Here is a 26,761-nt window from a genome sequence, read left to right as displayed (position 1 = left end):
TAAATAAAAGAGAGACAGAGCACTCTGGTCTCTGGCAGGAGTGGATATAATCCATCCAGGTTAGAGTGACACACTGTTAGGGTTCAAGTATCAGAGGGGTAGCCGTGTTAGTCTGAATCTGTAAAAAGCAACAGAGGGTCCTGTGGCACCTTCTGTTAGTCTCAAAGGTGCCACAGGACCCTCTGTTACTGTTAGGGTTGTGAGCCCCCCAAGTCCATCTGTCGCATTGTCAATTCCTGATTTGGGGGGGAGTTGCCTAGTCTGATCTATCTGTACCCCTATCCTATCTAAAGCCCTGATCCTGCAAACCCTTCCATAGTTAATTTTAGTACCATGAGTAATCCCATTGGTTTTGATGGGATAACTCATAATAGTAAATTTAAGCATATGTGTATTTACAGGATTGGGCTAATGGTTAAGAATTGACCACATGCACTATCATGCAGACAAGTATCAGAGGGGCAGCTGTGTTAGTCTGTGTCCACAAAAACAAGGAGTCCAGTGGCACCTTAAAGACTAACATATTTATTTGGGCATAAGCATCTGAAGAAGTGGGGTTTTTACCCACGAAAGCTTATGCCCAAATAAATCGGTTAGTCTTTAAGGTGCCACCGCACTCCTCATTGTTCTCATGCAGACTGCTGACTTACACACCCTTGCAGAGCTCAATGCCGAATCAAGGCGCTGTGTGTGCTAATTCAGTTTCTCAACCTTTTTGATACCAGGGCTTGGCTTGCTACCTTCCTAAATAGTGTCAGGGAAATCTCAGGGACCGGTGCTAGTCCACGGACCAGTTGTTCAGAAACACTGAGCCAGGGCCGGACCCAGCATTTCTGCTGCCCCAAGCAAAAAAAAAAAAAATCACGACCGCTACAGCCCACTTCTTCGGATGCTTATGCTCTAATAAATTTGTTAGTCTCTAAGGTGCCACAAGTACTCCTGTTCTTTTTGCGGATACAGACTAACATGGCTGCTACTCTGACAACTATTACAGTATAAAGAATTGGCCACTCCTGGACTCTGGCAGGTTAGTGACACAGCTAAATAACACAGAGCATTTAATTGAGAAAGCAACAATAGGTGGTATAGCAATTCTTCTTTTAAAGTGGGCAGTGTGGTCTAGTGGGCTAAGCGAGGAACTCTCAAGTTCTAACTGTGCTTCTCAAGCTGGCTTGCTACATGCCCTTGAGTATATATCACTTAACTTCAGTGGCCTTGCCAACAGGATTTTCAGACTGTCTCCACCATTGTAGATCAACTGGGACTCGTTATGGTCCAAGAACTTGTGTTGACCAGACACTGGTATTTTTACCACTGTGTGATTTCAAATGCCCTCTGAGTAGGGTTAGACCAGCGGTACGCAGACTTTCCAGGCTACTGCACCCTTTCAGGAGTCTGATTTGTCTTGCGTACCCCTAAGTTTCACCTCACTTAAACGACTTGCTTACAAAAACTCAGACATAAAAATACAAAAGTGTCACAGCACACTATTACTGAAAAATTGCTTGCTTTCTCATTTTTACCATATAATCATAAAATAAATCAACTGGAATATAAATATTGTACGTATGTCAGTATACAGTATATAGAACAGTATAAACAAGTCATTGTCGGTATGAAATTTTAGTTTGTACTGACTTTGCTAGTGCTTTTTATGTAGCCTGTTGTAAAACTAGGTAAATATCTAGATGAGTTGATGTATCGCCTGGAAGAATTCAAGACCTCTGTGTCCTTTCAGGGGCACAAGACATGCCCCTCCTTGAGAACCACTGGGTTAGACAACATGATAATAAAAATGCCTTCTGTAGAGCTGATGTGGGGAGAACTGAGGAAAGGGAATAATAGAATAAGGTGTCCCAAAACTGCTGGTGCGGACAATGTCACCAATCCTCCCTCCTGAAAAATGAGGTAATGAAAGCTACCTGTCTACCTCACACAGCTGTTGTAACTAACGCTTGCTGTGCTTTGCAGAGTTTGTAAATCACTCCTTTTACAGCCCAGCTGGATGAAAGCGTACCCCCAGTTTGAGGAGCTCCCCAGTGCCCATCCCCTCAATGTGTGTGTGTAGATCTATACTATGTTGTTTCTCTCGCTGTATTTTAGTGTGTTTAACAACAGGCGCTTGTGTGTATGTGTGTATATATATCTCCTCGATATATGTTCCACTCTATATGCATCCGAAGAAGTGGGTTGTAGCCCACGAAAGCTTATGCTCTAATAAATTTGTTAGTCTCTAAGGTGCCCCAAGTACTCCTGTTCTTTCAACAAGCGCTTGGGCACGCTGAGTTTTCAGCGGTAAAGAGGGAAGAACATTGCACGCTAGGGAGGTGCTGGAACAAAGGAGGGCTGTGACTAGATTGGCAGAACTGAAATCGGAGCCCTTGCAATACTACTGCTTCTGTTCGCTCTTTCAGAATTAGAGTCCCTCAGACAAGGCAAAAGAATCATTTATCTCCCACCCCACCCCAGTGCTAGAAATTTACAAGTCTCCTATCGCCTTGGTATCCACCCTCAGGCTGCTGGGCAGTGCCAGACCCCTGAGGCTGTCCCACCCACCCCATCCTCAAAGCCCCCTGGAGGGAAATTCCAATCCCAGCCCATCCTCACTGGTCCTTATTCAGCTGGAAGAAACGCTGTCGTTTTACACCCATGCAAGAGGCAGGATTGGGCAGCCTGGGGCAGAGCCTGTGAAGTATTCCAAGTCTTTACAGTTCCCCTTTCTCAGAAAATTGTACTGAGATGGGGGGGGGGGGGGGAAAAAACCAACCACCAAGCAAGTGGCTATGTAGATGTATTAACCTGTGTTGGTACTATCTGATGTAGATCACTGATAAGCAGACCGCCAAGACACACGACCACTTGCAACACAGCCATCTGAAAAGAACTGGGCTTCTTCCATTAAGCCTAACTGAAGTGCAAATGATAGGGTTTAGGCTGGGGACTCTTATTTTGATATGCTTGCATAGCTAGGTGGACAAGGGAGTACATCAGATGTCATTATCTGGCAGCAGATAAAAGTCCTTGGTCTTATAATACTAAGCAGAGTGCTACTATGATTACAGTCCGTGTCAGGGAATGACGATCCCTTCCGCAAAGTATTGGTTAAAGCCCAGGTGACAACTTCTGTAGGTAAGTATTTTTTTCACCTGTCACTTTTATTTGAGATCTCTGATTAGCAGCATTGTCTGATCTGTAGTAAAGAAAAAAAAGTGATGCACTGAATAACGTTGCTCAGTCAAATGCATAGTGTTTGTACTGTAGTTTGCAAGTTCATCTGGAAAACGTTGAGAAAAACAAGTCTTTTGATGTGAACTCAATTACTTGTAAGGAAAATGTACTTGATCTGAAATGTAAAGTGTAGTCATATTACAAGAGAAGGTTTAGGATAGACCTTACTAAATAGATGTGTCTTTACATAATTAATTATGCACAGTATTGGGAGGTTTTTTGGGGGGAGGGGAGGGATTGTAAATGGATAGTGGATAAAATGGGTCTGTAAAATATTACAGTAAAAATTGCTGAATTCTTGGTTTTTAACTGAGTTTGTTGCACTGGTGAACAAGAAAACAGTTTAGACATGATCTAGAAATTAGTTTCACATTCCAAAAATGTGCGGAAGGGAAAAGTTAGGGACTTTTTTTAATGAGAATTCCTGTTCTCTTATGGTTAATTTACAACTACACTGATAAACAGCACTAGGAAATAGAAGCTTTACCTCTTGTTTAAAACAGGAGAGATGTCTTAAGAATATGATCTCTTCCCCAGGGGAATTTATGACCTCATGGAACCCTTCTTTGGGCTCTCCTAGGAAAGGGTGTGTGTGTGTGTGTGTGTGTGTAAAAAAAAACAGCCGATCTCTGTTGGACAAGACTGCAATTTTTTCCAGCACATGTAACTTGTGTAGGTTTATAGTTCTCTATTTAAGAATAGCTTTTACAATTCAGCGACTTGCTTGGTTCACTTTTATGAAACTTGCTTCTTTATAACTGATAAGAGGTATAGTTTAAACATCTACAATTTACAGATGCAATATAATCAATCCCTTCTAAGTTTGTTTGCCCTACTGTATCTTATAGCAGTGCTTTATCTAGCTATATATTCTGCCTTAATCAGTACTGTCTGTGTGCTATCTGGCAAGACAAACATCATTCACTACAGCCATGCTTTCAATTAGCATTCACTCACAGCAACTTCAGTATTAATGCTCACTAACAAATCTCAGCAGATTACTTCAACAAGGTGAACTGCTATTACATGCAAAAGGCTGAAATACACACTTCCCTTCACTAGGCTTCATATTTACACACCTAATCTGAATTGGTCATAAAATTTGAGCTCAGAAATGATTTGATTTTTGGTCTCCAATAAGGCATTATACAAAGTATGGAAAACTTAATTTAGTGACATTAAAATGAGGACTATAGCTATAGTCCTATAATGACAATTCTGAGATAAGATTTTTTTTTTTAATAAAACAAAAGAATTAATCTACTAGAGTTAACAAAACTCTAGTAATCTGATACAGACCCCAGTTCATGCTTCACTAACCGTGTAGTGAATTGATGAATTCCATGGCCAAAATACTGAATTCTGTGGTATACTGGAAAAATGCTAGATTCCTGGGTGCAGAATTCTATAGACCACAGTTCCTTGATTGAGCTGACTGGCAGTTAGAGCGATCACTTCAGGATGCCTGCAGATTCAGGCAGGCAGCACCGTCAGGTCATGCTTGATTCATGTTTTCAAGGTGATCATTGCAACTCTATTACTTTGTGACAGAACTTACCGTACTGTTCCGGAGCAGACACCTGTGGTGAGCAACAAGCTAAGGTGGAGTGGGGGGGTAGAACTCCACATGATAATCAGTAATGTATTGTTCATATAGCTCTCGAATGGCTAAAAATAGAAACTTCAGACATGGTTTATTGATCTATTAATATTTAATAATCAATCCAAAGAGCACGATGCTCATGCATCTGAGTGACTGCTCTCTACACAATACTTACAACTCAAATTGTAACGTACAATTTATGTTATTTGTATTGTCTTCCTAAAGGAATAATCCACATCAAGACAGCCCCTTTCCATCGAGGTAGGGATTCCATTCTACCCAGGAACCTAGCCAAGAAAGTTTTTGGGGCCTATCATCTAATTTTTACCAGCCACCAACCCAAAGCCCACTGTCACCTACAAAAAGCCAGGACAATCACGAAACCTCCCCTATGAGTGTCAATAATCTCCCATCCAGGTCCTCTGTGTACCAACCAAGCATGTTTAACTACGAGCGTCCAAAACATTTTATCCAGTCTCAGAATACGTGTCAAGGGAAACTGCAGCCTCCGGGACCCAAGACATCTGCATTTTCAAGCAGTCAGACCAAACAGTCATCAATTCTAATCCAGCCTCGTAACTCTAGTGAGCAGAAGTTTTCTTCATCTTCATCGCTGAGCTCCCCAATCTTTCTCTCCTCGTCTTCCCATAGCTCCCATAAGGAATCTGCATTTCCCATCACACCTGCATCTGCATCATCTCCTGCTGCCTCCTCATCTGGGCAAAGGCTTTCATCCATGCATAACCAGTCCCCTGCAGCATTCCTCTGCTCAGTGTTGCCCTCGCAGTCTGATTATAATAGCCAAGTTCCTTCTACTGTGGAATCTAAGTAAGTATGTCCAGGCTTCTAACTTTCCCATTCTTTGAATTGGTTGTGTGTGGGTTTTGTGCCGCTCTAAGTTTTGACCAAGCTATGTCCATATATTGGGTAAAATCCTGGTCCCAAGGAAGCCAATGACTAAACTCCCATTGGCTCCTAATCCTACTTGCTTTACTCACACAGGCATGGGCCCATGGTGTCTGGTTGGGAGAAGTATTTGTAAATTAGAAACTAAACTGCAAATTCTTTACATACTCTTGTTGTAACAAATGAATGCACAGTGTAGGAGTAAGTCTACACTTAAAATGCTGCGTCAGCGAAGCTGCGTCGCCGTAGCACTTTAGTGAATATGCTCTAAGATGATGGGAGAGAGCTCTCCTGTCAGGGCAGTTAATCCACTGCCCTGAGAGACGGTAGCTGTGTCAGCGAGGTTTACACTGGGTGTGGGAGGGAGGTTGGTATAACTATGTCGTTAAGGGGTGTGGATTTTTCACACCCCGAGCGATGTAGTTATACAGATATAGGTCTGTAACGTAGACCAGACTGGTGATGAGCAGTCTACTTTGTTGTTATGGTGAAAACCAATTCCATAAGGGCAGCCAAAGCAAGGGTTGGGCACTCATCTTAAATTGCCCACATTAAATTATTCTCTGATTTCATTCAATTTCAGAAAACAGGAATCCTGTATGAAAAGAGCTCCTTGTGAGAGCACTCCCATGCGGAAGCTTTAATGTTTCATAGCAAAACACTAAGGTATCCCCTGAGTCCCTTTCACTTTATGTATCCAGAGATAGAGAAACTGACCCATGGTAACACTTTTCAGGAATCCCATTTCAATGATTCTGAGGTGTCAGTGACTTGAGAGCTTCTCAAAGTTCTATCCCTTGAAACCAAGGACCAGCGTCTCCTCCTTTATGTGTGTCACACCGATTCAGTGCCATTTTGAGGTCTATGGAAAAAACACTCTGTGACCTCACTGGGAGCTCATATGAAGAGCAAGGGAAGAATGTGCCCTAGCAACTGCATTGAGGATAATGGAGGGGAGTGTGTTTTGTTTGCTATTTTGGGCATACAGTTGGATTAAATGCTCCTATTGGTGAAAACTAAAAGGCTACCAGCTTCCTTGTACCACAACTGTGGTGTGATTGATAAAGGGCTGGTAATATTCATTAGGTTAGGTGTCATTCTAACTAGCCCCATACTTCTCCAGAACAGAACTAGAAGTAGTATGTGTGATAATTAGATACATGCCTGTGGCCACCACAATTATACAACAGAATACTTTGCAGCTCCACTATCATCTGTCTCTGGATCGCTAAATGCTTTACAAATATTAGGTAAATTCAATACCCCATGAGACAGGGGAGTGTTATTATCCCGATAATTTTACAGGTGGGTAAACTGAGGAACACAGAGACTGAGTAACTTGCCAAGGTCATGCAGTTATTTCAAAATAGTCAAGCATCAGGAAGGGATCCGAAATCCTGGTTGCACTTTCCCTGCTCTGACCACTAGGAAGTACTCAGTGGGGGAAGAAGGGCATTTGGACTAGTGTGCACTGTAAATAACCTGTTGGGACTCTTGCTCTTTATGGAACAAACATAATATGAAGGAAACATAGGGGCATGATGGGGTCCAAATACCCATGTTAGAATATACCTGGCCCTGCTACAACTTCCACTGCTGCTCTGCTTGTATTCTGGCTGCTTCTACAACTAAAGCACCACCAGCGAGCTCACAAAACTATTCCAAGGGATGCTACCCTATTCCTATACACTACCCAAGCCTTCTAGCAAGAAATGACCAGAAAAGGACATTGCCTATGTAAATCATCTCAGCCTTTACCAAAGTCTGATCCTGCAATCCTCACTCATGGGGCATCCTTACCCAAAGGAGGTTGGTAAACCCCACCTCAGTGAAGTTTGCAGGATATGTTCCCAAAAGGGACAGAGACTACTCTGCATAGCCTTGGGTACTGTATCCCTGAACCGTAAAGTAATACTACCCTGGGTAGTGAGAACTCAAACAAAAGGCACAACCACATCTCTGTGTGTGCACACTTGTTCATCTGGTTGTCACTCGAAGGATCGCTAGATGCGGATTTTTTCCCCAAAACACATGTCCAGCTGTGGAGTTACCCTACAGAAAGAGTTGTGGTAAAAATGCACCAAGACCACATCCACCATATAACTAGGTGGAATATAATCATATAGTCCTTCCCCACACACAAACTTGGCCAAAACTGACACCATCTCTGAGCCCTCTTATGCAACCCAGACTATGGTTGGGTATCAAACGGTAGCCCAAGAAAAGAATGGCCCAAGTGCCTACTAAGGCCTGGGGAAGGAAGATGTGATGAGTGGAGGGAAGATACCATACTTGTGTGAATTTGTTTTCTCCCCTACCTTTGGAAATATACAAAGTTAGGTTTTTAACCCTTTCTTGGAGTTGATATTTGGGGTTATTTCAGACCCTCCTCCAAAACCCCTGGGAGGGGAACAGAGGGGAACTACATGATGCAAACCTCTGCTTCTTAATCCTTCCTTCAGCTGGAGGTAGGGGGCGCATGGAGAAGTAAACCCGCATAGTCCAAGGATTGATCTTCTCCCAACCCTACAATGTCCTGTCTCTGGTCCCCCAGGGTAGTGGAGTAAAAGCTGCTGAGCGGCCCCTGCACCTGTTAATCCTGCTCTTATCACCACTGACATCCATTCATTGCTGGTGGGCCCCATGGCAAGCAGAGGAGAATGGTTGCCCTCTCTTCCCTCCATACCTCCCTTCCCCCTCAAAAAAACCCTTTATCCCCTCTATTACTGAGCCATACAACTCCAGCCCCTTGGGAACTCGCAGACGGCCCTCTGCTCCAACTGCAGAGAGGGGCGAGCGTGCAATGACCGGTGTGCCTAATCCTCATCCCTGCTGCGCTGCCTGCCTGCGTCTCTACCTGCTTTTTGCCCCCCTTCTGCCCAGGTAGACGGAGGGAGCTTTGGGGCCCCTGGTGGCTTTTAAGGGGTAGGAAGGGGATAAAGGCCTTGCTCACAGTGATTCAGGTGATAAGGGTGACCTATGCATGTCTGGTACTTGTGCTGTCTACCAGGTGACATGGCCTAGTGCAGGCCCATTTCCCTGAACTCTGTGTCTCAGTAACAATACTTGGCATGTATAGCGGTTTATCTGTCCCAAGCACTTTACAAACTGATTCATAGCCAACGTTATAGCCAACAAAGGGCAAATATAAATTTGAATATTTATATATATTCTCTACCTAGATTTTATGCAGTCCTAACTCATACCCAGGCTAGCTCAAAGGAGTGACTTTCTGTCTGTCTCTTGTCTAAAGTAGTTACTCAAAGCCAATGTATACCAAACAAGCTAGCACCAAGCCAACATACAAGACCTCAGATCGAGAGATACAAGGAACAAAAGAAGCCCTCATTCAAGACCTGGAAAGGAAACTGCGAGGCAAAGACAACCTTCTTCATAATGGCAACCAGGTAAGAGAGAACCTCTTAGTGCAAAGAATCCGCTTACTCTGAATTTCATTAGAAGACTTCTAGCAATTCAGAGACTTGTATCCAACTGCTTTAATTAATCACATGTTGGTTTCCATCTTTACCAGCCCCTAAAAAGCAACTGTTTGTAGAACAGGGGCCAGAACTACTTCAGTCATAACCGCAATGGCCACAATCGACCAGAAGCCCCAGGGAACGTTAGCTTTAGAATTTTGCATGGGTGTGTTTATCCTGGTTTACAGCTGTAGTTTATCATTCTAGTCAGTCATGTTTAATTAGTAATACTGATAAGTAAAAGTGACCAATTGCCGTCTGATAAGTGGCTGCTGTCTTGTCACAATCTTCCCTAAAGCCCTTTTTAGAGGGCATCTAACAGCGTCCCACAGTGCTTTGTATTAGCTTACTAAAAAGAAACTGAATTGTCTAAAGAAAATTAGTTTGCCAGAACACAAACGTCCGGGTATCTATTTCAAAGGGAAACCATTTTCTGTAAGAAGTAGGGTTACCATATTCAAACATTCAAAAAAAAGGACACTCCACGGGGAGCGTCGGCCCTGCCCACAGTACACCCCCACTCCATCCCCAGTCTGCCCCAGGTCCCACCCAGTCACCGCACCCGTCCTCCCCCCTTGGCCTGCCGCTGCCTTGCTGCATCCCTCCTCAGTCCCCCACCCACCACTCACCTCCTCCCACATGCCACTCACCTCCTCACTCCCTGTCAGAAACCCCCATGCCCACCCCGAGAACCCCTGCCTGCCGCTGGCTCGCTGCTTCTTGCCTCCTCACCCCCGCCCACCCACCCACCCGCTGCTGGCTCCCTCGCCGCTCGCCTCTTCAACCCCTGCTGCCCGCCGCTGGCCTTTTCTCACTCACTCACACACACACACACACACACACACACACACACACACACACACCCCTGCCTACTGCTGGCTCCCTGCCTGCCACTTGCCTCCTCACCCGCCCACCTGCCAGCCAGTCACTGGCTCGCTCGCCTCTTCACCCTCCCTCCCCACTCCCCTCTCCCACCCGCTGCTGGCTCACTGCTTGCCTCCTTACCCCCCCTCCCCTGCTCAACTACTCACCCCTCCTGCCGCAGGTCTCTCGGCTCCTAGGATTAGGGGCAGCCAAGGGGTCTCCATGCACTGTGCCCACCACAAGTGCGAGCTCCGTGGCTCCCATTGGCCAGGAAAAACACCAATGGGAGCTGCTGGAGCCGCAGAGCGGGGCTTGCAGGGAGCCGGTGCAGCAAGCTCCCTCCTGCCCAATCAGAGCTGCAGGGGTGGTGCTTGCAGGCACCGGCAACAGGCAGAGAGCCCTCCGCCCCAGAACCCCCCGACCCTAGGAGCCAGAGGGACCTGCTGGATGCTCCCAGAAACCGACCCAGGTAAGCACCACCGGGACTCCCCACCTCGCCCCCCAGTAGGTCCCTCTGGCTCTTAGGGTAGGGTCGGGGGGAAGGCTCTCTGCGTGCTGCCTGCAAGCCCCGCTCTGCGGCTCCAGCAGCTCCCATCTAGGGTTACCATACGTCCGTATTTTCCCGGATGTTTTTAGATATTTAAAAATTCCTCCTGGACGGTGATTTAAGAACTAAAAAGCCAGACATGTCCAGGAAAATACGGACGTATGGTCACCCTAGTAAAAAGTCTCTTTACCCCAGGCACACATTTGCCTAAGTTCAGGAAGCTCAAAATGCAGGTCTCCTGGGCCATGGGATCCAAATTGTAGAGGGTTTTAAAAATAAATAAATAATAATTCGCTCTCCAAGTGCAGTGTCACCAAGGAAGAAGCAAGCCAGCCTGTAGTGAGCTGGCTCTAATGTGTTGTGGAAACATTCCTCTTGGTCTGAGATTTGGTAAAAGCATAGCAGGTAAGGGCTGGATGCTGCTTTCACTGAAGTCAATAGACGTTTTACCATTAACTTCAATGGGCGGGGGAGCAGGCCATATATCTCTAGAATATAAATTACAAATCTATTTGGGGAGAGAGAGAGAGAGAGAGAGAGAGAACCTAAATCTTGGCCCAATCTGACCTAAGAATGTTCCTTTTCAGAAGTGCATCTTGCAGCATTTCATCTGACTGAGTATGAACACTGCACAGCTTGACACGTGCATTACCATTACTGTCTAGCAGCCAGTCATGGACCTAACGTCTATTTTAATGTGGCTTCTGAACTGGGGGGGAAAACGCTAGCAAAGTTCAAACCACATTCTGCTTTTACTTACTCCAGTGCAAATTGGGTGTAAATGCATCAGCGTCAAAGTCTGTCTGCTCCTACCGTGAAAGAATTTAGTCCTTACCCAGTTAATATTTACTCTTGCTCAAGAGAGAGCACACAGCACTTCACAGGGTGGATGGGTGGTTTTTTTGTTGTGTAGGTGTGGGGTTTTAGCACCTACCACACAGTTAGTGCCTGAAAGAGATGCACAGCTGGTGGACTTGGAAAGGCCTCCTAGTGCTAATGTAAGGAGACCCTGGACGCTTGTTCTAATCTCCCAGTTAGTGTCATCAGTGTTCGTTATTAATCATCCCTGGTCATTCTCCTCTTGAAGGTTCTCTGCAAGAACGGGAGGAGTGGGAGGCCAGACATGGCATTTCCAAGGCCTTGATGAAAAGACTGTTTAAACCTAGACGTGTTTGGGTGCTATATACAATTGAGAGTGAGCTCAGCAGATTCCAAGACATCAGATCCTTTGGAACAGCCACAGGCATGCTGCAGCCACACTTTCCTTTCAGCAGCTCCATGAATTTTTGGCATATTAATGTCCCCTAACTTGGGTAACCTGAAATTGTAACTAAAACTCAAGTGATAGTAAATCCCCGTTTAACCAGAATTGCTCTCCCGCCCTGCTTTCAGCGGCTAACCTATGAAGAGAGAATGGCTCGCAGGCTGCTTGGACCAGAAAATGCTGCTTCTGTGCTTGTAACTCAAAATGAAGAAAATTTGCAGAACTCACAGGTAAATGAAAATTGTCCAAAACTAGTGTCCATTGTCTGTTTAAATTTTCGGTCACTTGTATTGGAATGGGGTAGGGGAATAGGTATTTGTGGAGTACAAAAAAGGAAAAATCAAGATACTTACACTGATAAACTTCTGTATAGCCTCCTCCATCTGAGGATTTCAAAGCACTATATGAATATTAACGAAGGCCCAGTCAGAGATATTTAGGTGCTTAACTCCCCATGGGAGTTAGGTGCCTATAGACCTTGGGGAATCTGGGCTTTAACCCTTATATCAACCGTCAGGTTGGGATATATAAGAATTCCATCTCTGGGAGGAACAGAACAGCTGTTTCACAGCAACATTGCATGATTGTTTAGGACAGGAGCGATGACTAATACAATAATCAATTTAAATGGCAGGGGGATTCAGGTAAGTCGTATGTAACTGCCTGAGTTAGAACTTGGCTAGGACATAGGGATTAACTAGTGTTATGAATAGTGACATGACCACAAGAGGTCAGCATCTGGGGTTTGGATTTTTTTTTTTTTTTTTAATAAATATCCTGTCCAAAAGATGAATAATTAATGCTAGCTGCTAGGATGACATTGGATACAAGGTTAATACAAGGAGGAAGAAAACTCATGAAATAAAACCGAAGGGGAAGATAGAAGAATGTGTAAAATACTACTATAGAAGTTGACCCCGTATTGGGCACTGCAGATAACAGGGGACATATAGCTAAGATGCTAAAAAAGCATATCTGATTTTTGGATTTGTCTGCTTCCCCCAAACAATATCCATTGGCTGCTATACCATACAGAACAGGTCAATAAGACTCTACCCTCAGCATTTCTCTGGTCCAGATTACTAGAAAAGGCTATGGTGTGGCACCAGGGATCTGCATACCCCGGAGAAACCATCCCAGTTTCCAAGGATTGCCTTCTGCTGTATGTTACTAGGATAACCTGCAATATATCAGCTGAAATATCCGTTTCACTAGAGAAAATTGATGATGAGGAGTCCAATTGCAAAACTTCTATAGACTTCAATGCAGAGTAAAAACCATAAACTCAAACACTTGGGAAGAAATGAGATGTTTGTAACAAAGCTAATTCCCCCACCCAATAGTTGTAGAGAAGAAGCATGTTACAGCAGCAGTCTGGGGCATGCTCTACAAAGAGCAGACAGGGGATGTTGAGTCATGACAGCAAATTTGGTGATATTTCATGTGTTGCTTCAAATTGTTCTCTAAATGCCCCTAATCAGTGACCCATCCAACCACGAATATTTGTTTTACTACTTCAGCCAGTCTGTAGAAACTGTGGACAAACTGATGCTTTACAGTTGAATCTTAAATGAGCATGGTCATATTAAAGGAGGGCACTTGCATTTGTAACCAGTGGGCATGGAGTGTGGATATAGGGTTCAGTCCTGCACAGTATTGACCAGTGTAGCCCAATCTAGTAAAACAGTTAAGCACAGGCTTTATGTTAAGCTGTGAGTAACCCACTAACAAACTTAGCACTGTGCAAGATCAATGTCTTACTGCTGGACTACTACTGTGATGGGCACTAAAATATCTAGGAGAGCTTTCTATATTGTCGTTCCTATATTTAACTGGCTCCACAGCTAAAATGGTGGAAATTCTCTGACTTGCTGGTATTAAACACCATTGTATCTGTTCCTCAGAATCCTAAAATAAAGAAGTCCTAGTAGGAGCCAATCCTGGGTACTGGTACTTTTCTAATAACTTGATGGGGACTTATCAGAAAGCTTAGCTGGTGCTGTGATCTAGCAAGGAAAGTATTTTCCAGCTGAACACGTGTTCATGGGCATTGGCTCGTTTGTGAGCAGGCACAACAAAGCGTTCTTGCTAGTACCATATCAAAGTGACTTCATTTCTATTCCTGCTTTACTGAAGGACAGCCTGTACCTAGCTCCCATTTCAAATATTCCAGCGGGAATAATCTCCTCTAACAGCGGTTATAGGTTTGCCAAAAGACTTTCAGCCAAAGGAAATGACTGCACTAGTCACCTGTGCAATGTGACGGAAAGCTGTTCCAAACTCTTAGTAGCATTTGTTCCTAGCCAAAGCAGAACTCTGGGATGAAAATTAATAAGTGTTTTCACTCATGATGTCCATCTCTTTATATTTTATAATAAAGACTCCTAAAGTGCTTGCAACAATTGGCTTTTGAAAGGCAAACTGCTCTTTATTCAACATGTTTTCAGTTCATCCTCTTGATAAATTCTGCATTGCTAACTTATTTTGATGATTTTTTTCCCCTCTTTTCCAAGCAGCAGAATTCAGAAAACACAAGACTACAGGTTCCTACGCCACAAATCAGGTATTCTTTGAATCTATACCCAGCTACTTTTGTTACAACATCCCCTCTCAATGTTTCTATGAGATGCGAGTTCTGATCCACATTGTGTGTGTGCGCAAGAGCACTATTAAATTAGCTACATTCACTTCCTTTCATAGGCATCAGCATAAAAGTTTAGTTAAACTTCAGTTTGTAGAATAATCAAGGTGACAGTTATTGGAGTAACTTGAAAGGTAGGTTGGTAACCCACATACGTCAAGCCAAATAATAGGCTAGGGATTCTAGAAAGTACATCATACACCTCTGTGTAGTGATATAATGCATAACTGTCGGGTATGGGATATGATGCAAGAATCTTTGGGCATGCTGCAAATGCTTTGAGACCTGAGGCCAAAGATAGCTGCTTTTTTATGTGAAGCATGTCTATTGGCTCTTCTATTCAACACAGTCTAAGCTAGTCAGATAGCTGGTTGGCGACCAGAATTCACTAAATATAAATTGGGGGATGGAAGGGGGGAAGAGAACCCTCTGTTTAGTCTTTGGAGGGATAACAACATTCTTGGATCTATTAATATAGCCAGAGTCCCTTTTAAAGTATGTTTTTGTTTTTTTAATAAAGGTAACATGTCCGTGATCATATGTATACCTTGTTGTAAGTAACTGTAAGTGTGCACATTATAGGAGCAGACCATCCTCAAGAGGAGAGTGGAAGGAGCATGGCTCAATCCAGGAGAAGTTTTTTCAACCACGGTTTGTCCAAGTGCCTGAAGACAAAATGACTGTTGAAGAGGGACGATTTTGTAGGATTGATTTCAAAGTAAGACGGATGTTCATACAATCTTTCAGTACAATTAAAACTAATTTGTCTGTTGGTAATTACTATATGCAGTACATATAGGTGTCACTGCAGCTCAGAGACCTCTGTCCTTATGAACTGGAGTGCTACCTGTCCAATATTACTGGCTCTTCAAGTACAGTATCCTTTCCAAACAGCTTTACAAATTTTAGTAATGAGAAGTTTTGCAAACTTCTCATTAGTCCTGGAAAACCTGAAATTTGACTGACTGTAGCCATATCTTCCTGCTCACACTAGGATTTATGAGATAGTGGCGAACGCTGAGTATGCTCTGTAAATATATGAACGGCCATCCTGCAAGAGGACTTTTTAAATGCTACTGCCACAAATTAGGGCCCTAATTCAGGAAGGCACGTAAGCAGGTGCTTAAATGCTTTGCTGGATAGGGGCCCTAATTGACTTCAATGGTACGTAACCAGGTGCTTAATTGTGCCAAATGCAAATAGACTCCTGAACTGGGGCCTACCTGCCTGCCACTTAAGAGCACTTAAAAAGTCCCCTTTGAAGCTAGAAATGTCACCTTGACTGAGCATAGAAGGCAGCTGCTCACAGAAAAGGTTATTTTTGAAAAAAAAAAAAAAGTTAAAGTGAAATGTGCATAACAATTATACTTCCACAAAGTTCTTCTAATAACTCCTCTATTACTTTATGGTAAGAAAAGTTAGCTCTTGTGTTGTCGGCAATTTTTAATATAAATGCTTTTTGTGCTGATCCTAACTTCTTTTTTTCTGATTCTGTAAATGTAAAACTGGAAGAGGCATCAAGTAGAGGAATGTGAAGTAACTTTCTCTGAGTTTGACATGACCTCTGACCCCTCAGTATGAAAGGCTGTTCTTAATCTCTAACTATCTTGAAGATTAAGTAGTTGCAGTTGAGTAGATTCCATTACTATAGCATAGCATTGTATTTAATTATGATAAAACTGGTTCAAAATGTGGTCTTATTGAGGGCCCTCTCAGAGACTTCTGAGATAAAATGGTAGGCTTGCCCCTGTGAATGCACACCCACAACGAACCCCACTGTTTGAAATGGGACTTCACAGGTCATTAGGAACCACACGGGTTTCTGTGAGCAGACTCCATTGCCTCATAACTAAAGTTCATGTCTCCAAATCCACTAGACTACTCTATAAACTTCATAATTTACAAAGAAAACCAGTCCTGGCTGGAACTTCCAAGGGTAGAATCCTGGCTTGGTCCTCTAAGCTAATGAAACTTTCTGTAGTGGAGGGGCACAGATAGTTTTAGATTTAAACATTAATAACTACAGTACCATAATGGTTTAAGACTGTTTGTTCATGGTTGTGGGTTTTTTGTATTTTTCTTGCTTCACAGGTCAGTGGGCTACCAGCTCCAGATCTGGTATGGTATTTAAATGGAAGGTTGGTCCACCCAGATGACTTTCATAAAATGATAGTGTCTGAAAAGGGCTTTTACTCACTCATTTTTGAAGTGGTCAGAGGCTCTGATGCAGGAACATATGAATGTGTAGCCTCCAATCGTGCTGGAGAAGCCTCCTTTACAGTACAACTGGATGTAACTGGTAAGATGTATAGCGGTGATGGCTACCTGGAAATCTTTATTCTCCAACTGTGTGTGCCCAAAAGTGTAAAGGTCTTTCAGACACAGGAAGAAAGGCATTAGAAATGTATCAGGATGTCTGCTTTTAGTTTTGAACTCTTCTATTTCATGATCTCCAGGTTTAAGAACTACAGTGGAAAAATTCTTTATACCAAATGTGGGGCTTGGGAAAAATGAATCAATTTGGGATGGGATTTTTCCAAAGTTCTCAGCATTTATTCCAGTGGGAGCAGAGCTGGGCCAATGTTAAAACTCCCATTGACTTCAATGAGAGCAGAGAGTTAAGTCAGTGCTGAGAACTCTTGAAAATTCCTCCTTGGCTGTTTATTTAGTCAGTTTCATATATGGGAACTGTAAAATTAATATATATATTTACAAAATACAGAGATATGCTCATCCATACCACACTCATTTTCCAAAGTTATTTATAAACTAATAACATTTGAACATGTTGAAGGAAGAGATTAATTTTTCAGAAGATATCTTTACCTCTAGGACAAATGTGCATTCCAGGCAAGACAAGTGGTGAAATTCTAGCCCTGCTGAAGCAACGGCAAAGTTCTCTTTGGGTGAAATCCGAGCCCCATTGAAATCAAAGACGATTTGGGCTCACTTAAGCCCCAATCATGAAAAATCTTATTCACAGGAGTAGTCTTCACTCATGCAAAAAGTCTCACTGAGCATTGATCTATGGCCTTATTTATGTCAGCATGGATTACTGCTTTCTTCATTTGTGTAGTTGAGAGTGCTTTTAAAGCAATTTTGTCTTTGATTCCACCTACGTTGTGTCTTCCAAATCACACCTTAATATTTTTCCATTCAACTTATACTCAACAAAAATTGAACACCGTTTGGTTCCATTGCATGACCCTCTTCCTTGCACATAAGTAGAAAAAGAAGAGTTGAAACCCACCTAACTTACTACATTCCCTTGCTGGGCAAAGTTTTCTTATTTAACACCCTGTGGCCCATTCTTCAAACACGCGGTCCTATATCCTCCTCTAACATCACAAACTGTTGGATGAGTAGTATATAGCCACTTGCCTGGAATGCACAAACTAGAAAGCAACAACTTTGTTCGGAAACTTTAGAACTTTCCTTACGAATTCTTTCCCAGCGCAGATGTTGCTGGCATCATTCGAGCTATAGCATGCACAGGGCCATATTCACAGCTGGTACAATTCCCTTGCCTGTTTGCCTCCCAGTTAAATCAGCTGTGCATTTTGCTTTCAATCTGCACTACCTGATGCCTACTGCTTGGGTGCTTATGTTAGGGGAAGGAGACTTTGGGAGGTGGAGATAAACTCAAACACTTGCAGGGATATATTGTCAAAGCCATGTGTAAGGGGCATGTGAGCAGATGCTGGGTGGTGTTTTCAAAAGTGCCTTTTGATATCAAACAAACCAACAAAAACTTATCTTCCAGCAAATGAAGGCCTCTTTACTCCTGAATGAGAACATCCACACAGTGGTTTAATGCCCTTTAACTTATGCATACTGACTTCACAGCTTCAGTTAATTCATACTAACTTTAATGAACGTCCGCATGTAGACAAGTCGTAAGACAGCTGGACTGTGATCCTGAGAAATGCACCTACTACCATCCTTATGCCCCTGGGGTCCCAGAAAAGGCCTTCAAGGAGACTCCATTCAGGAGCATGTGTACCCATGGATGGATTCCTTAGCTTCTGATTTTTATTTGTTTTTTTTAAACACGCAATCTACGACAACCTTCTCTCTTATAACTTAGCAAAGGAACAGCAGAAAGCTCCAAGTTTTATCTTCAAACCACAAAGCAAAAGAGTTTATGAAGGGGATTCAGCCAGACTGGAATGTCAGATTTCTGCTATCCCTACACCACGGATTTACTGGAAAAGAAACAATGAAATGCTACAATATAATACGGACCGAATAAGGTATGTGACTAATAAACTGGCCAATGGTGTATCAGAAAAAATAGCCAGTATATGAAACACAAATAATCCAGTCTCTAAAGATGCAGCATATGCACTTACCAGCTGGATGTGTCCGTAACTAGTGAACAACAAACATGGTGAATGGGTTGGCTGGGAGTCACTCCCACTATGGTGAAGATATTTCGCTTGAGTGCAGGGAAAGAGCGCTCCCTCTGACCTTTTACTTTATAAATACACATACCCAAAATGCACAACTTGCTCACTTGCAAGCATAGATTTAAGACCAAAATATTTTAATGGTGTTTGGCTGTTGTCATCTGTTTGTACAGCACCCAGAAAAGAGCCCTGATCCTGACTTGGGGCCTGTAGGTGCTAATAATTAACTAATCAAAGAATAGCAACAATACTTGTTGAGAGTATAATCCAGTGCACTTTTTTTGGGGTGGGGGGTCGCGCATCACTTTTGATCTCTAGTCTCCTGCAAAAATTGTTTATTGCTCTTTAGGGTCTTCCACTAGAAAAGTCATCCCTTAAGTCAACTTATTTCTTTTCCCCTCGTGCACTTAAAACAAGAAAAAATTAATTTTTCAGTTTGTTCTATGATAATCCTGGAAAGATTTGCCTCCTAATCCACAACGTAAATAAGAAAGATGCCGGTTGGTACACAGTATCTGCAGTCAACGAGGCAGGAGTGGCCACATGCCACTGCAGACTGGATGTTGCAAGTAAGTGTATAAATGTCAAACTAGAACTTGTATTATGAGCTAATGTGATGGGTAGGAATGGGACTTCACCCCCCCCCTCATTCAGAACAGTTCTGAGCAAAGATCCAATCAAGTCGTAAGTACTAGATGGACACAAAAGATGTTCCCAAAGATACTATCAGACACGCAATACCCCATAAATAACTACTCAAAGCAGCCAAAGAAACTTCCCCATTAACAGAGCACCCAAATACACTGGGGATGGGTACTTCACAAATTGCAGATATTCTGTCACCACCACTCTCTGTGCATTTTTGTTTTTAAATTATCCCTAATTCCCTTGGTATCAAGGGGGAGGCGGGTGGGAGGTGACTATGATCCCCTCCAACTTCCCCATCAGTCTTCAATGTCTGAGAGCTGGGGCTTGCAGGTGAGCTCTCCCTCAAGGGCCTGTTGTGCAAAGGACAACAACAGTTAACAATTGAAACTTGGAAATGGCAGAGATGCTTAATGACTTCTTTGTTTCGGTCTTCACCAAGAAGTCTGAAGGAATGCCTAACCTAGTGAATGCTAATGGGAAGGGGGTAGGTTTAACAGATAAAATAAAAAAAGTACAAGTTAAAAATCACTTAGAAAAGTTAGATGCCTGCAAGTCACCAGGGCCTGATGAAATGCATCCTAGAATACTCAAGGAGCTAATAGAGGAGGTATCTGAGCCTCTAGCTATTATCTATGGAAAATCATGGGAGACGGGAGAGATTCCAGAAGACTGGAAAAGGGCAAATATAGTGCCCATCTATAAAAAGGGAAATAAAAACAACCCAGGAAACTACAGACCAGTTAGTTTAACTTCTGTGCCGGGGAAGATAATGGAGCAAGTAATTAAGGAAATCATCTGCAAACACTTGGAAGGTGGTAAGGTGATAGGGAATAGCCAGCATGGATTTGTAAAGAACAAATCGTGTCAAACCAATCTGATAGCTTTCTTTGATAGGATAATGAGTCTTGTGGATAAGGGAGAAGCTGTGGATGTGGTATACCTAGACTTTAGTAAGGCATTTGATATGGTCTCGCATGATATTCTTATCGATAAACTAGGCAAATACAATTTAGATGAGTCTACTATAAGGTGGGTGCATAACTGGCTGGATAACCATACTCAGAGTTGTTGTTAATGGTTCCCAATCCTGTTGGAAAGGCATAACAAGTGGGGTTCCGCAGGGGTCTGTTTTGGGACCGGCTCTGTTCAAGATCTTCATCAACGACTTGGATATTGGCATAGAAAGTATGCTTATTAAGTTTGCAGATGATACCAAACTGGGAGGGATTGCAACTGCTTTGGAGGACAGGGTCATAATTCAAAATGATCTGGACAAATTGGAGAAATGGTCTGAGGCAAACAGGATGAAGTTTAACAAAGACAAATGCAAAGTGCTCCACTTAGGAAGGAACAATCAGTTTCACACATACAGCATGGGAAGAGACTGTCTAGGAAGGAGTACGGCAGAAAGGGATCTAGGGGTTATAGTTGACCACAAGCTAAATATGAGTCAACAGTGTGATGCTGTTGCTAAAAAAGCAAACGTGATTCTGGGATGCATTAACAGGTGTGTTGTGAGCAAGACACGAGAAGTCATTCTTCCACTCTACTCTGTGCTGGTTAGGCCTCAACTGGAGTATTGTGTCCAGTTCTGGGCACCGCATTTCAAGAAAGATGTAGAGAAATTGGAGAGGGTCCAGAGAAGAGCAACAAGAATGATTAAAGGTCTTGAGAACATGACCTATGAAGGAAGGCTGAAAGAATTGGGTTTGTTTAGTTTGGAAAAGAGAAGACTGAGAGGGGACATGATAGCAGTTTTCAGGTATCTAAAAGGGTGTCATAAGGAGGAGGGAGAAAACTTGTTCACCTTAGTCTCTAACGATAGAACAAGAAGCAATGGGCTTAAACTGCAGCAAGGGAGGTTTAGGTTGGACATTAGGAAAAAGTTCCTAACTGTCAGGGTGGTTAAACACTGGAATAAACTGCCTAGGGAGGTTGTGGAATCTCCATCTCTGGAGATACTTAAGAGTAGGTTAGATAAATACCTATCAGGGATGGTCTAGACATTATTTGGTCCTGCCATGAGAGCAGGGGACTGGACTTGATGACCTCTCGAGGTCCCTTCCAGTCCTAGAATCTATGAATTGACCGGGCATGCTGCAGCTCCTTCTTCTCTTGGGACTTTAACAATCCACAGTAGCCGAATGAGGCATCTCTTGGTCTGTTTCAGCTCACACATACAAGCCAATTCCAACCCCCAAGCAGTTGAAGGTTCGACCGACTTTTAGCAAATACCTGGCATTCAATAGTAAAGGACGGGATGTGAAACCAGCTTTCTCACCAGAAGGAGAGTTTGAACGGCTGGCTGCTCAGTCTGGACTGTATGAAAGTGATGAACTTTAATGTGAAAAGAGGAGGAAAATGCACTTATGTAACAGACCCATCTCCTAACTCCACATATATGCAGTTAAGTGGCAGTTGCTCTAACTAGCAAACATACCTTCATATTTTATTTATAATTTGACTCGTGCACATATTTCCTGCTGTTCTGATTTTACCAAGGTAGTACTCTATTTGTATGGATTGGTGAATATAGCAGATAACGCTCAACTGTTGTATTTTAACTGTAAAAGCCTAAGAAGCCAGGGCAGCTGGTGATGGATGAAAGTGTAGGTTTAACTACATCTATGCTCAGTTACAAGGAAAAGCATGTTTATTTGTACTGCTTTAATATCACCACTCTCAGTAACACAACTTTGTGCTGCCTGAATACTAAAACCAAATAGATTTGAATGTTTTTATGTGGATTTATGTCAAATGCAAATAAAGTACTAAATATAAAATACAGCTTGACTATTCTGCATTATTAAAACCAGGAATTTTAGATGTTCAGTATCAGACAGCTGGTAGGCTTGCAAGCATGGAATTTTTATCTTTTATCCCCACTACACTGTAGTTTCTCTTGGGCAATACAAACTATCTAGTTACCTGCCTTCTGACAGTGTTTGGTAAATAAAGCTGCGAGCACAGTATTTGTGAACATTTGTTCAAGTAAAAAGCCTTCAGTATTCACACCCCTTCAAATTTGTTTTCCTTGAACGTTCACAAGTGACCTGGTCGCAAAAATGCTTGTGGAAAGTGGCAGTCTCACAGATTTGTATACCTGTTAACAAAGGTTAGAATTTTAATGTAAAGTATCTGGGGGCCATCTTGAAACCTGTTTTTGCTCTGCCTATCTGAGTTTTAATCATCTAATAAAGAAGCAGAAACAATATACCATGTGACTTGAATGACCCATCTCACACTCCATAAACAGAGGAAATAACGGATTATATACAATAGTTGACTTGGATAATTCAAATAGCCCACAGGACTGAAACATGTTGCATATTGTTCACAACTTATTCAATAAAAAACACGTTTCATGCCTAATTCACAAACTATTTGAACTTCGCCCATTTCAAGCTATTAACTTTTTAATAGCAGCTGTCTGATTTCAATTTTTTTTTCTTCGTAGATATGGAGTAGCGCTAGACTTTGTACTCGGCAATTTTCCTTTAAACAGATGAACAGTATTTACTGGAAGCGGGGAGGCAGGCAGTCAGAACTACCCACAGCATAGAATATATAGCAACCAGGAAGTCTGCACAGTGGGCTGCATGCCCATTAGCCATAAAGCCCACCGCACATGCTGTGACAACAGCACCACCGTACCCTTCCCTCCACCCCATCGAACAGGCTGTTACAGCAGCTCAAGGAAGCCATTGCTCTTTCTGTTCTCTCTTCACTACGGCTGACCCGAGTTGGGGGACTAATCTAGTGTAGACCGTTGTGTATATGGGTGTGTGTGTGTGTGTGTGTGTGTGTCTGTGGTTTTTGAGGGGAAACTTAAATCTTGCTGTGATGATTATTATTTGTATTACCATAATTCCTAGAAGCCCCAGTCATGGATCAGGATCCCATGGCACTAGGTGCAGTACAAACAAAGAACAAAAAAAGATCGTCCCAGGGAGTTTATAAACTAATGAATAAACCACTTTTTAATCCAACTCTGTCACTGCAGGAGAGATCTCTGCCATCTGTAAGACATTGTTCATGTCCCACTCTAAACACTGCAGTCTCTCTGTTCTGGTTTATACAACACCTAACACAAAGGGCTTCTGGTCCATGACCGGGGCTCCTAGGTTCTAACTCAGGGGTAGGCAACCTATGGCACGCATGCTGAAGACAGCACACAAGCTGATTTTCAGCGGCACTCAAACTGCCTGGGTCCTGGGGGCTCTGCATTTTAATTTAATTTTAAATGAAGCTTCTTAAATATTTTTAAAAACCTTATTTACTTTACATACAACAATAGTTTAGTTATATATTACAGACATAGAAAGAGACCTTCTAAAAACGTTAAAATGTATGACTGGCACGCGAAACCTTAAATCGGAGTGAATAAATGAAGACTCGGCACACCACTTCTGAAAGGTTGCCGACCCCTGTTCTAGCTCAATACAAATAAATAAAATGAAGAGCCTGCACATATTTATATACACACACAATTTTTCTTCTAGGCCAACTATTAGACATTCCTGCTATAGGAAAATAAGATGTCCTACCAATCACTAAATGTTTTGTTGGAATTTATTAAAAATAGGCAACTGCCAATTCTTGGCTTTAGAACTGGAAGGGCTAGTTCTGCCAAACTCTGCTCCTACATCTATTCAGATGGTATTGAGGACACTGGAGCAGGCACCACAGTAAACAAAAAACCCTGTTAATGGTGCTCTACTAGGAAGAGAAGTTGCCAAATGTGGAAAGTGTTTTTAACTTTCTGAGGAAATGACAAACTAATTGTGTGTGTGCTTTTATGAAAAGGACAAGCCCAAAGCAATGGTTTGTCTATTAAGAGCCCTTAGCTCACACTGAAGTCCACTTGTGCTCTCCTCTCCTCCCCAGCCTGCCACTACACAGGATTTTCATAAGTCCTCTGACTTTCTTGAAATTGAAAAAAAAAAAAAAAAAAAAAAGTCACCCAATCTTAGTCCTTCAAGCTAAGAAATAGTAGGCGCTATGCTGAAGCTCGGATTAGATGACAATAATGGTCTCTTCTGGCCTTAAATTCCATGACCAAAAAAAAAAAAAAAAAAAAAATCTTTATTTCTCTTTCCCTGTGATATTGCAAATACAAAACCAGACACCCATGCTAACATTGACCCCTATTTCACTCATCAAAAGTAAATGCTGGCTGGATTCAACAGGCACATTTACGCAATAAAAATTCCAAGTATTTTGGTGCCCGAATAACTTTTCTGAGAGAGTGAGCTGATGCTCTGTGTGGGGTATCATCATCCTGGGCTAGCTCATTTTTATGAATGTCCCAGAATAGCACTTTTTTTTTTTTTTTTTTTTTTTTTTTATGAGGAGGAATTATTTGGATTAAAAAAAAAAAAAAGAGAGAGCGAGACCGACCGACCAGATAGAGACTCAAACCAAGATTCTCTCTCACATGCTGGTCTTCTACCATTAGAGATGGCTGTTGCAACAGCATATATAGGATAGACAGAATAGTGATATCCTAATAGTGCAGCTTATATCAAACTGAGAAAGAAGTAGCCTGGAAATAAAACTAAGAATGGGGGGTATTTTTGTGGCACTAGCCTGTATGTGCAGTCCAAGCCAGATTGGGCTGTCTGATGGGGCATCCAGGACTGTATGAAAATTCCTAATTGTACATTTTTATTTATTGAGCTCTAAGCACATAAGCCACGGGCGCTATGTATTCACCCTTATCGCAGTAACTATACCAGGACCCTGCATGCATTACAAAGTGCTTAAGCTCAGATTTAAATACATTCTAAACAATAAGGAAATAAGCTTGTTAAGCACCAGATGGGTGTATATTTTCCAGTCACTTTGTGCCTTTCATCTCAATTCATTTTATTGTTATGGTCCAGAGTCTGATGATACTCCAAGGGTTATTTCAGTTTCACAATGGGGTAAACAAGAGCAGAATCTTGCCCTATGCCGTAACCACTGAAATTAAGCCACCTCTGGAGTGAGAGGGCAGCCAAGTAACATGCTGCCCAACAAGGGAAATGGTGACTAAGGACTCTGTGGAGAACTCCAGTCTTGCAAGAAGTGCCAAATGTCCTTAAAAGTCCACAAAGAGCCTCACTTCTGTTTCATCTGAAGGATCCACGGCCAAGAAAGTACAGAGCCTTCAGCTTATTTACCTTGGCAGCAAGAAGGACAAAAGAGCGGGGCCCTGCTTTGATTTAATCCCACCTGGGGCAGCACATGCTCAACACAAGGCTGCTTCCAAGCCAGCATGACACAGTGACAGCGGAGTAAGGCTCAGACCCCAAACACTCCCCAGGCCAGCACTACTGCCAGCGGGGAGCAACTTCTCCCCATGTTTAATAAGCTAAAGGGGCTCTGTGCGGGAAGCCACCCTGACAAGGGCTGAAATCGCATCTTGACACCCGTCAGCCCCCTCTCTGCAGGGTTCCCCCATTGCCACTGCACAGCCCCGCCGGGAAGGGTTCCCCAGGGGGCAGGCGGGACCAAGCAACCCGGGCCCCTCCCGGACAGGTGTTTGCCCAGCCTGGGCTTCAAAGCCGCCAGGCCTGGGGGAGGAGGCCAGCGCCCCGTGCGGAGCGTCACTGCTCGGCTCTGGCTGGGGCGGCCCCGACTGGCCCCGGCCCGGCCCGTTTCAGGCTCGGACGAGCCCGCAAAGTTCGGCCCGGCCGCAGCGCGAGCCGCGGGGCGGTTCGGAGCCGCTGGGGGCGGTTCGGAGCCGAGTCCCCGCCATGGAGCACCCGAGCGGGACGGTCCTGGAGGCGGCGGAGCCCCGAGCCGAGCGGCGGCCCTCGGGGAGCCGCAGAGTGGGCGGTGGGTGAGGGGCAGGGGCGGCGGGGCGGAGCCACCGGGCCCAGCGTCCCCCCCAAACAGCCCAGCGCCCCGTGCACCCCAACCCCCTCCATGTACCCCAAGCTAGCCCAACCCCCCCCCGAACAGCCCCAGCTAACCCAGCTTCCCCCCACCAACCCAGCCCCCCCCAAACAGCCCAGTCCCCCCTGCACCCCAACCCTCCTCCATATACCCCAAGCTAGCCCAACCCCCCCCCGAACAGCCCCAGCTAACCCAGCTTCCCCCCACCAACCCAGCCCCCCCCAAACAGCCCAGTCCCCCCTGCACCCCAACCCTCCTCCATATACCCCAAGCTAGCCCAACCCCCCCCC

General features: G+C 43.5%; 2 protein-coding genes across 7 annotated transcripts in view; both read left to right on the top strand.

Moving 5' to 3' along the window:
• The first annotated feature begins 2,992 nt into the window (after positions 1 to 2,992).
• Positions 2,993 to 22,360, top strand: MYOT (myotilin). 6 transcript variants are annotated; one of them, XM_034780236.1, is made up of 11 exons: positions 3,017 to 3,129; positions 5,057 to 5,092; positions 5,483 to 5,659; positions 8,991 to 9,144; positions 12,020 to 12,121; positions 14,405 to 14,454; positions 15,115 to 15,250; positions 16,624 to 16,831; positions 18,620 to 18,785; positions 19,377 to 19,510; positions 21,760 to 22,360. In XM_034780236.1, the coding sequence occupies exons 3-11, from the start codon at positions 5,568 to 5,570 to the stop codon at positions 21,930 to 21,932; spliced, it is 1,215 nt and encodes a 404-aa protein (XP_034636127.1). In that variant the 5' UTR covers positions 3,017 to 3,129; positions 5,057 to 5,092; positions 5,483 to 5,567; the 3' UTR covers positions 21,933 to 22,360. The 6 variants fall into 6 exon arrangements, with proteins under 6 accessions (XP_034636126.1, XP_034636123.1, XP_034636125.1 ...); XM_034780235.1 differs by lacking the exon at positions 5,057 to 5,092 and having other exon boundaries at positions 2,993 to 3,129; XM_034780232.1 differs by having other exon boundaries at positions 3,003 to 3,129; positions 5,057 to 5,659; positions 8,994 to 9,144.
• A 3,969-nt stretch (positions 22,361 to 26,329) lies between these two features.
• PKD2L2 (polycystin 2 like 2, transient receptor potential cation channel) overlaps positions 26,330 to 26,761 on the top strand; it is a 27,457-nt gene continuing 27,025 nt past the window's right edge. Inside the window, exon 1 of the mRNA XM_034778889.1 lies at positions 26,330 to 26,411. Within this exon, the coding sequence (XP_034634780.1) occupies positions 26,330 to 26,411 (82 nt within the window). The remainder of the gene's footprint in view (positions 26,412 to 26,761) is intronic.

The sequence above is a fragment of the Trachemys scripta genome, chromosome 8 (genome assembly GCF_013100865.1).
Source record: "Trachemys scripta elegans isolate TJP31775 chromosome 8, CAS_Tse_1.0, whole genome shotgun sequence".
NCBI classification, from domain to species: Eukaryota; Metazoa; Chordata; order Testudines; family Emydidae; genus Trachemys; species Trachemys scripta.
This window is presented reverse-complemented; position numbering and strand designations above follow the sequence as displayed.